Here is an 11,500-nt window from a genome sequence, read left to right as displayed (position 1 = left end):
CTGCCTCGCAGGCGGGGGGGGGGCGCGCACGTGTGGGTGTGCATGTGTGTGCGCGAGTGTGCATTGTGTGCCTGCGCACTCGGGGGAGGGGGCGTGTGTGACAGCTACGCGGGGAGGAGGCTGCATTGTGAAGGTCCCAGGGGCTGCCGGCGGAGTATGGGGCGGTTCGCTGAGGCGCGGGTGGCTGTTTACGCGTGGCGTTGCCGGGAGGGAGTGTGAGTGTGTCACGGTGAATGGATATTCTCCACTGTTCTGGGCGACTCGATTAGGAGCTGACAAAAACGGGCGTACAGCCACGGAAGGCCCGTGACAGCACACGGCGGGAGGCTCCCACGCAGCTCACACACGAGGGAGGTGTCAGACTCGGATGTGTGGTTTCCATTCAGCAGCGACGCCGGGCGGCGGGCCGTGTGGGTGTGTGGCGGGCTGGGGGTGTGGCACAGGTGTGAAAGGGATGTGTCTGCCTGAGAGAGAAAGAGACGGGCCTCCTGATGGCTTCCAGCGCAGACGGGGATTTAGTGGAGGGGGTGTGTAGGGAGGTGGGCATGGGGTGTGACAGCCCATGAGGCAGGCGGCCACTATGGAAATGGCGGGGAGAAGGGGTGTCTACAAAGGTGGGTCAAATAAGGTCATAGCTGAGCAGCTCCTGCACACACTGGCGCAGCAAAGGGAGTGTGTTACCGTGTATGTTAAGGTGTGACTGGTGCTGCTGGAGGAGTACCTAGATGAGCAAGTGTGCATGTGTGCCTGTACACACTCAGCCAGCTGTGAGTAACTTCACTTCTAATGCACACGTCAGAATAGCGCCTTAGTATGATGTGTGTATGTGCATGTAGGAGTGTGCACAGGACGTTTCCCACACAGCCAGCCCATGAAGACACAGGCACTTTGTGTCCAGATGTGTGTGAGTGAAAGAGAAACTACTGAAGGATCTCTATGGGAAGGGAGGAACAGTCTTTGCTTGAGATGGGCCATGACCCTGGGGCTCTGAGTGGCAGAATCCCAGGGTAAATGGCTGGGAGGGGAAAGCAGTCCCTCACACATTCCTGTACATGGTCATGGGAAGGCTCAGTTCAGGGAGGGTACACTTTCTCCACAGTCAGTCTAGGCATGAAGAAAGGCCCTAGGTGGTGTGCACAGAAAAACATGTCCATCAGTGTTGGCTCAGACACTCACACAAACCCACCTGTATTCCGTTACGCCTTAAATCCTCTTTGGAAGAAGGCAACATTCAACAAACAAACATCAATTGATTGATCTGCTGCCACAGATCACTTCTTTGTGTGACAGTTGTAAACCAGAACTGGCCAGCAACATCCATAAGGACCCAGGCCCAGCTGTAACTGCCCATGTGCTTATGTGACCAGCAGTGAGGACTGGGCAGCCTGCCTCCCTGCTCCTGTCTCCCATGCATGCTCTTCATGACGCACTTCTTAGCCCATGCTTGGAGGCCATGTGTGTGTGTCTAGCAGTGTGTCTCTTTCTTACACACCTTTGTGTGGAAGCTCTTCGGAGACCTGTCAGCGTTGTTTCTCTGGTGCTTACAGAGTGGAGATAGCGTAACTGTGCTGGGCAGTTCCTGTTGTCGCTGACACTCAAGGGTAAGGGGCTGTGTGACAGATGCTGCAGGGCCCCTCCCATGTTGGTGTCTGCCAAGAGCTTAGGGAGACTGGACTTCAAAGCCCCTGCTTAGGGGAAAGATGGGGTGTAGCTGATGGTGAAAATCAGAAAGGAGGTTTGCACCCGGAGCAGATTGCAGGGACTGATTTGGAAAGGTAAGATAAAACATGAGGATGGCTGGGGTCTTGTTTTTTTCACCTCTCCAAATGTCAGCCTGCTTCCTTTCCCTCTTTCTGTGTTTGTTTGGGTCGGATTTTCAGTTCTTTGAGGCTGATCCCCTAATCCTTTTCATGTGCCGTCTTTTTCTCTCTCCTCTGTTGGGTGTGATGATGTAACAGAAAATTATAGGTGCTGAGGGAAAAAGGAAATCAATCACACGCAGAGTGTAATTCTGAAATTTTAAGTCAGGTGGGGTCTCAATTAAGGCAGATTAATTATTAAGTGCAAAACTAATTATACACAGAATGGCTAGGTCTCAGCTACGATTTTGGTGTCATCTTATGGTGGGCAAATTTGAAAAGAAGCAACCTCTTGTAATTACTTAAATAATTACCCATTGCCAAGGCCTTTGAAAATATCAAGGTCTATATAAAGACAAAACAGTTATTAGAGGGAAAAATAACTTTAAGAAAATGAAACTTTTTACTGGAAAAGGAATGAAAAACCAGAAAATACCAGATTCCTTTTTCTTCAGTAGGGTTTTCAAAATCTTTGCCAATTCCTATCAGACCATTGGTAAGGGAAGACAAAGAAGGAAAGGGAGAGATGTTAGAGGAAGGTTGTGGGTTCCTGGCTTGACAGCTGGGAGAGCCCAGAGAGGTGGGGGCTCACTGGAGCCATGGAAATGACAGGGAAGAGGCCTGGCAAACACACCAGACCACAGTCCTGTGCACAGAGAGCTGGACTGACTAGAAAGTTTTATCTCCCAGAGTGGGGAAGGAAACAGGCTCCTCTGGGCACACTGACCTGGAGAGGGCAGAGCAGTCTTCTTGAGTTCCAAGCCACTCTGAGGAGCCAGAGTAGGGTATAGACGGCAGCAGCCTCCCCCTGCCATGCCACAGCCTCTCCCTGCCATGCCACAGCCTCTCCCTGCCATGCCACAGTTCAGCTCTGAGGGACAGTGCCAAGGTTTGAGAGACAACCCGTGTTTAATCCTTCAGTGGTTTTGTAGAGAGTGAATTTCAAAATTCTTAGGGAGAATCAGTTTACCCTTTTCTAACAAGGCTGAAGTAATATTTTTCCCACCATATCTGCTGGAGGTTGGAGCATGCAGATAAAGATCTCCAGTTCATGGCCCTCTCAAAGGCAGGCTGCCCGGGTGCCCTGAGAGCCTATACAATGTGTATTATTTAATTATTATAAACGTTTTCCATCAGTTGACTTTTTTCTTCCTGGAATGCATAAATGAGTTTTTCCAGATCTGTTTCTTGTATTTTGGCTCCCTGCCAGCCTTAGGGATACTGCTTTTGCAAAGCAGTCTGTTACATCGGCTGACATCCCCTAAATAACTTAGGATTTCACTTCCCAAGAGTTGGTAATTTTCCTGAGGGCAAAGCCTGTCTCTTGTTCATCTGTCTCTTGTTGCACCCCCAGGAAGGGCCTAACACACTGTTTGGCACAGAATAGGAGCCCAGGAGTGACTGTATTTTTCTTTGTAATCGACAGTCTAATAGAAATTTTACCTCTAATAAGAGCACAGCCCACCTGAAACCAAAGTTCAATTGTAATTGGTATCACATCTGATTGGCAGTATTATATGATTCTGATTCACTTTTCAAAAATTAGAACATAACTATTAAATAAGTACAGTTTATAGTTGAAAAATTTCCAAACACAGGAGCCACATGGAAATGTAAATAAAGGGATTCTTGCTGGTGAAAACATGAGGAGTCACTTTACTAATTTGGTCTTTTTCAAAAGAAGAGGTTCCTTCAATTGATTGGATTGGTTGTGGGGACCCTGGGCAGTGTTTGGAAAGGGGTATCTTCTAGTTTTCAGCTCTGGCTTCTTTCCCTGGCCCTTAAAGCGCATGAAATATTTAAGCTGTCTTACATATTATCTTCTTTCATGTATCCTTTGGAGGAAGGAAGGTACCCAGCCCCACAAGTAATAGCTTTCCATTCTTCCTCCTGGAGCATCCGCAAGACCTTTTTGTGGGGGAGAAACCAGCTAATTTCAGCTCCTCTATTAACTAGCTGTTTGACCTTAATCCCACAAGGCCTCAGTTATTTCATTTGTAAAACAAGAAAGTTGGACTAGACTGCTAATTATTTATTCAAACCTTTATTGAGTCCCCAGTGTCTGTAAAAGGTTGTGCTAGGCACTGGAATTCCAGGGTGGAATTGACACAAGGGACTTCTCATTTACAGTGGAGGCTCTGTGAAGGTCGTTACAATTTGGTGAGAAAAGTGGAGTGAGAGTATTTTGTTGAGAAGGCTGTGATAGAGAGGAATGGTGCCTCATCCAGACTTGGAGTGGCCACAAAAAACTTCTTGGAAGCTGAGACTGGAGGCAGGAGTGAGAATTAGCAGGTGGGTGGTGGGACAGGACAGAGATAGGGAGATATGGATGTTCAAGCAGAAGAGCATGTGCAAAGACCCGGAAGGCAAAAGAGACGGCTGTGTTCTGGAAATTGCAGGTAGTCAGTTTGTCTGAAGCATAGAGTATGATTGGGGAAGGTGGGGACAGAGAGGGGAGGGGAGGTAATGGTCAGTTTATGAGAGCCTTCTCTGCTTTTTCAAAGGATCTGACCTGTATGATAGAATGATAGAACCAGATTTGCCTTTTAAAAAGACCTCTTAGCCGGGTGTGGTGGCTCACGCCTGTAATCCCAGCACTCTGGGAGGCCAAGGTGGGCGGATCACCTGACGTCAGGAGTTTGAGACCAGCCTGGCCAACATGGTAACACCCCATCTCTACTAAAAATACAAAATTAGCCAGGCGTGGTGGCACATGCCTGTAATCCCAGCTACTTGGCAGGCTGAGGCACGAGAATCGCTTGAACTTGGGAGGTGAAGGTTGCAGTGAGCTGAGATTGCGCTATTGCACTCCAGCCTGGGCAACAAGAGAGAAACTCCATCTCAAAAAAAAAAAAAAGTTGACCAGGCACAGTGACTCACACCTGTAATCCCAGCACTTTGGGAGGCCGAGGTGGGCAGATCACCTGAGGTCAGGAGTTCGAGACCAGCCTGGCCAACATGGTGAAACTAAGTCTCTACTAAAAATACACACAAAAAAATAAGCTGGGTGTGGTGTCAGGCACCTGTAATCGCAGCTACTCAGGAGGCTGAGGCAGGCGAATCACTTGAACCTGAGAGGCGGAGGTTGCAGTGAGCCAGGAATGTGCCATTGCACTCCAGCCTGGGCGACAAGAGTGAAACTCAAAAATAAATAAAAATGAAAAAATAAAATCAATAAAAAGACCTCTCTGAGCGTTGTCACTCAAAGTGTGATCCAGGGACCAGCAGTATCACTCACACCTACTGTGTCAGCAGACTTGGGTGACTCACACACATTTCAGTCTGAGCAGTGCTGATTAGAGGGCAGTGTGCGGGACAGATGGGTGCAGGGGGAAATGCTAGGGGTTCGTAAAAGAGCTCTCTTTTTCTTCCAGCGGTGAAGCACTATGAGGACTGTAATTCTAATGGAGGCGTCTCTGATGTCTACACACTTATGTTTCTGTATCGTCCCTGCTATTTTCTTTATCGTGAAGTGTGGGGCATTTCAGCTGTGTGCCCCCCTGAGTGGCATTGTTGTCTACCCTAGAGAATGGGAAACTGAACACATGTTCCTGAGCTCCCGGTGTTGTTATTTCCTCCAGCCTCCTTTCTCCTTCACAGTGTACTGAGCACAGTCAGTACAGTGCCATGAGCAGCTCTGTTAGTAGCTAACTTTGAGATCTCTCTCCCTGCCCTACTAACCCTGTGGCTCAAACAGAGTTATATGGTCACTGTTACACTATTGCATAATGATTTGTTTTCTTGCTGGTCTCTGTAGTAGAAACTGACCCTTCTGGGGGCAGGGACTATATCTTTCTTATTTCTGTACCAACATAGCCTTGGATCATGCCTAGTCCAAAAAAGCATTTAATAAAGGCTTTTCGGTTGAAGAATGAATGAATGAATGGATGAATGAATGAATGGAATTTAACCATTAAACACTACTCTGATCCAAAAGGAGGACTCGATTTATAATTTTTCTTAATGTATCAGTTGGCTATTTCTGTATAATAAATCACTCCAAAATTTAGTGGTTTCAGATTCTCAATTCTCAAGATCTGATCCCTGGACCAGAAGTATCACCTGGAAACTTGCTAGAAATGCAAATTGTTGGGCCCCATCACAGACCAGATGGATTCAGAAGTCTAGGGTGGGCTTAACAGTCTCTGTTTTAACAAGCCCTCATGGTGATTCCATACTGGTTCAAGTTTGAAAGCTTGGGTTTAAACAGTAGCCATTTATTTAGCTCATGATTCTGTAGTTTGGCAGTTTAGGCTGCAATCAGCTAGGTGGTTCTGGTCTCAGCTGAACTCCTTCAAGTTTGTCATCAGCTGTTTATCACCTTTGCCGGTCTTGTCTGGCTCTCTCACTTTGGGACTTCAGCTAGGACACTGAGCTGACCTGGCTGTCTTCTGCATGGGCTCCAGTTTTCCTGAAGGATAGCCTTGAGCAGAATCCTGAGAGAATGGAAGCATTCAAGGTATCTTGAGGCCTAGCCTTGGAAATGGCACATCATCTTTTCTCCTGCATTGTCTTGTGTAGTAACTCACAAAGGTAGCTCAGATTCAAGGAGTGGAGAATTAGATTTCATCTCTTGATGGGAGGAGCTACAAAGTCTCATTGCAAAGATGTGTGTTATTGTAGGTTATTAATTGGGACATCATTGGATAACCCCTCTCAGGAAGAACCTTAAGAAGGTACTGTTTTGTGGTAGGACATGGCACTCTGTCTCTTTCCCATCTATCTAGTAGGGGATAGATACTGCTTTCTTCTGTAATATTTGGGCTAGGAAAAGATCCAAGAGTAGCTTAGGGTCCCCCTATGATGGGAAGAGGAAATTAGAGTGGAAGAGGTCATGGGAAAGTCTGGGCTAGAAAGAGTCCAATATTCTTAATTCATCCTCTCCCAGGAACAAAGGGGAACTTCAAGGGGAGTGGACCCAAAATCGATTGTCTTGGCTTTCTCTGGCTTTTAAATGCCTTTGGCTCAAAGAAACCACAAAATATGAGATGGTTGTTTCTCTGTTTGAGTCAGGGATTCGGATACAGGCTCTGGGAACATGGCTTCAGCTTCATGAAGCCAGGGCCTGACTGGAAGCAGAATCTTTGACCATGGACGTGGTGCCTAGGCGAATAGAAGACATTCTGGATGGGGTGTGATGGCTTCTTGGTTTGGACTTGGCAGAAGGCATTCTCCTGTGAGCAGTCCTCAGGAGCATTGGCAACACAGCAGTGCCATTGGCTCCCACCTGCCCAGGGTCACAGCATGCCCGCCTTTTAGTTATTTTTTTATTTTTATTTTTTTTGAGACAGAGTCTTGCTCTGTCGCCCAGCCTGGAGTGCAATGGCACCATCTTGGTTCACTGCAACCTGCGCCTTCCGGGTTCAAGCGATTCTCCTGCCTTAGCCTCCTGAATAGCTGGAGACTATATGCGTGTGCCACCACGCCCAGCTAGTTTTTGTGTTTTAGGAGAGATGGGTTTTGCCATATTGGCCAGGCTTGTCTCAACCTCCTGACCTCAAGTGATCCTCCCGCCTTGGCCTCCCAAACTGCTGGGATTTACAGGTGTGAGCCACTGCACCCAACCTCTAATTATCATGGTACTTTCTAAAGCTGGCCCCACCCTCTAGTTATGATGGTACTTTCTAAAGCTCAGAGTTGGACCTGTGAATTATTTTATTGAGAGACAGAGCTTCACGGGATCTTAAAGGCTGGCACAGATGTTACTAGCCCTGGTCAGATGTTAAGACTCTGATGCCTCCTTAGCCCCAGCATTGGCTTTGAGGCCAGATAGAATCACTCTGATCTTCTTATTCACATCAACCTTTTGTTTTAATGTATTTGAAGATACCATGGTCTCTTTTAAATTTTTTTTTCCCCAGGCCATGAACTTCACAGGTCTCTGTTTTTATGAAGGATAATAACACAATACTTGTAGAATACTTTGGTTTGTGAAGCTCTTTGTACAGCAGCTTTCACACATGGCTCAGGAATTACCTCATTTGGTGCCCCTCACACTGGAGGCATGGTAGGAAGTGCTGTCCTTATTACACAGAAGAGTAGAGCAAGGCTGGTGGTGGTGAAGTCGCTCAACCAGAGAAGCCAGAGTGTAACCTATTTCCTGGTACCAGCCTTTCTCTCCTGTTATAGAACATCTTCCTGTCTCTGACCTCAGGGCCTGTCTATCTTCCCCTGGAGTCTCTACTCCCCGTCCGCCATCCACACAACCCAGAATACACCCCTATGGCTGGATGTGACGTTCTTGGCTGTGAGTTGTCTGGCTGGTGCACGGTGTGCACAGACTCCTTCATACCCGGACTCACAGGACAGTCTGAAATGCTCATTTTTTTCAGTGGCCAGTCACAGTACTGGCACATATCAAGCTTAGGGCCTGCTCAGCAAAGCACATGGCACCAATAATATTAGCCCTATTTTTATTATAAACATCACTAAAAATTGCCATGCACTATAGTCAAGTCAGGTCACAGTAGGCATCTGGTGTAGAGCAAGAGGAAGACTGTGAAATTCTCTGTTCCCTAGATCCTTAAATGTTAGTCTTAGAAAAGAATTCAGAGGTCATTTCATGTAGCTTCCTTGCCTTTCTGTTGAGGAGACTGAGACCCAGAGGTCTTGAGCAGCTTTCCAGGAGCCTCATAGCAAGTTAGTAATTTGTGTGGTTAGGTCATTAAGTTAGAGGTTAAGTTGTGAAACTGGCAAATAGGGCTATATTCCTGTCCTTAAAGAATGAGAGTGAAAGAAGAGGAAGAAGGCCTCCTTTAATTTGTTTTCCTGTCCATTTATTTGCTTGTTTTGGTAAATTAGGAGAGAGAGAGAATCCAAGATTCTAAACAAATATGTCAAATTACCAGCACTGGGTTAGGTTTGAACTGTGACCCCACGTGGTTTTTTAAAAGACTACATTCAGAGTCTGGGCTCAGTGGCGCATGCCTGTAATGCCAGCATTTTGGGAGGCTGAGGAGGGTAGATCACTTGAGGTCAGGAGTTCAAAACCAGCCTGACCAACATGGCGAAACCCTGTCTGTACTAAAAATACAAAAATTAGCTGGGCGTGGTGGTGGGCACCTGTAATCCCAGCTACTCGGGGGGCTGAGGCAAGAGAATCACTTGAACCTGGGAGGCGGAGATTGCAGTGAGCCGAGATTGCACCACTGCACTCCAGCCTGGGCAACAGAGCAAGAGTCCATCTCAAAAAAAAAAAAAAATAAAAAAACTAAAGACTATATTCAGGATACTGTATTGCTGAAATACAAATCATATTCTTAATTCAGTTTTGGAGAAATTTCAGCCAAGGATGGAAGCCTAGGGAACACCGTGTTCATCCAATCATACAGCTAGGTCCTTAAAAGCATGGGCCCTGTCTTCACTTCTGTTTGTAGCCCCAAACATGCAGCACAATTGCCAGCAGAGAGAGGGTACTCAGGAGGCGCTTTCTGAGTGAGCACATGCGCGGTGGAACGCTGACTCAGTGATTCCTGTCTCTCCCTTGCCTGTCTCCATCTGTCTCCCCTTGCCCCTGCCATAGGGAAGTCTAAGCAATTTGGCCTTTTTGAAATGAAAACAGTGTCTTGGAATCCCCGCAAAGCCTCTGGGTGTTCAGGAGTGTCCACTGAAGTCCCCCCCTCCCCAGGACCTTTGTCAGTTGAGACATGCTCTAACCTGGCACCAGTCTTTGTCTTCTCTTGCCTCCCCTGACTGTCTGGCTTTTATGTCTGCACAGGAGCGTTCCTGGGTGCCTGTGCGGCTGGGTCTGATGAGCCTGGCCCAGAGGGCCTCACCTCCACCTCCCTGCTAGACCTCCTGCTGCCCACTGGCTTGGAGCCACTGGACTCAGAGGAGCCTAGTGAGACTATGGGCCTGGGAGCTGGGCTGGGAGCCCCTGGCTCAGGCTTCCCCAGCGAAGAGAGTGAAGAGTCTCGGATTCTGCAGCCACCACAGTACTTCTGGGAAGAGGAGGAAGAGCTGAATGACTCAAGTCTGGACCTGGGACCCACTGCAGGTAGCTCTTCTTACCGACAGAGCATGTGTTGAGTGCCAGCCAAGTGTCTAGGCAAAACACCAGGTGACCATTTCCTTGCCGGAAGTATCTCTTCTCTCTCCCTACAGTTTTTACCATGCTGCTGCTGTTTACCTGCACATCAGAGCTAAAGCTCTGGGACCCTGAGTGTCTCACAGGCCCAGGAGGCCCTTTCTCTTTAATATTAACCACTGTTCAGGGAGCCTTTATTCTGTGCTCATTTAATTCAATCCGATGCTTATAACCTGAGAGATAAGTAATATGACCCCTCTTGTAGACAAGAGAACACTGAGACTGAGAGGTTAAAAGCTGGCCTGAGGTCAAACAGCGGCTCAGATGCTCAGTCATGATTCAGACCTATGGCTTTCCAAGACCTGGGGCTCATTGTTTTGTTTTTCCCTACTGCTCTATGCTGTCTCTGTTGAAGATTGCCACGAGGTCAGCTGATCCGTGTTTCCTTGAGTCTATCCGACCAGCAGTTGAGGCATTCTAACTGCCCTTCCTTCAGTCATGCACCAGAGCTGGTGTTTGGGTTTACAGAGCCCAGCTGGTGAACATTTGGGTCCTGAAGCAAGCCTGAGGCCTAGGGCTCCGAGCTGAATGCACGCCGCCATAAGCTGACGCTGATGCAGATGTGCAGGAGAGTGCAGGCAGCGCTGCCAGCCATAGCCGCTCCACCAATGTCCTGGGCCAGCAGGGGCCCATCTCTCAGCAGGGACTGAGGAATTGGTGTGATTGTGTGTGCACATGGGGCAAGGTGTTACAGAACTTAATGTTTCTTTTTAAAATAGATAATATTTATTGAATATACCTTTTCTAATTATGAAAGAACACATGAACATTATAGAAAATCTAAAACGCACCAAGATAATACAAAGAAGAAAATAAGGCTGGGTGTGGTGGCTTTTGTCTGTAATCCCAGCACTTTGGGAGACCGAGGTGGGTGGATCACTTGGGGGTCAGGAGTTTGAAATGAGCCTGGCCAACATGGTGAAATCCCGTCTCTACTAAAAATACAAAAATTAGCTGGGCATGGTGGCGGACACCTGTAATCCCATCTACTCAGGAGGCAGAGGCAGGAGAATTGCTTGAACCCGGGAGGTGGAGGTAGCAGTGAGCTGAGATCGCACCACTGCACTCCAGCCTGGGCAACAAGAACAGAAATCTGTCTCAGAAAAAAAGAAGAAAATAAAAACTACCCATAACCTGATAATTAAAAGATAATTACCATTAGTAGTTTGGGGATACATCATTCACTTTTATATTCAAAATAGGATTCGCAGGAACATTTTGTTTTCACTCAATATATTTCATAAGTATATTTCTGCATTGTTAAATATCCCTTTGTAACCTGATTTTTAAACATGTTATTATTTATTTATTTTACTTTTTTTGAGGTGGAGTCTCGCTCTGTCACCCAGGCTGGAGTGCAGTGGCATGACCTTGGCTCACTGCAACCTTCATCTCCCGAGTTCAAGTGATTCTCCTGCCTCAGCCTCCCGAGTAGCTGGGATTACAGGCATACACCACCACACCCAGCTAATTTTTGTATTTTTAGTAGAGACAGGGTTTCACCATGTTGGCCAGGCTTGTCTCAACCTCCTGACCTCAGGTGATCCGCCCGCCT

At 47.3% G+C, this 11,500-nt stretch overlaps 1 protein-coding gene across 1 annotated transcript in view; it reads left to right on the top strand.

Moving 5' to 3' along the window:
- The first annotated feature begins 156 nt into the window (after positions 1-156).
- PODXL2 (podocalyxin-like 2) overlaps positions 157-11,500 on the top strand; it is a 46,019-nt gene continuing 34,675 nt past the window's right edge. Inside the window, exons 1-3 of the mRNA XM_011950850.1 lie at positions 157-215; positions 2,318-2,355; positions 9,577-9,855. Of these exons, the coding sequence (XP_011806240.1) occupies positions 157-215; positions 2,318-2,355; positions 9,577-9,855 (376 nt within the window). The remainder of the gene's footprint in view (positions 216-2,317; positions 2,356-9,576; positions 9,856-11,500) is intronic.

The sequence above is a fragment of the Colobus angolensis genome, unplaced genomic scaffold, assembly GCF_000951035.1.
Source record: "Colobus angolensis palliatus isolate OR3802 unplaced genomic scaffold, Cang.pa_1.0 Scaffold31, whole genome shotgun sequence".
Lineage (NCBI taxonomy): Eukaryota > Metazoa > Chordata > Mammalia > Primates > Cercopithecidae > Colobus > Colobus angolensis.
Note: the sequence above shows the minus strand (reverse complement) of the source record. Positions and strands in the feature narration are given on the sequence as shown.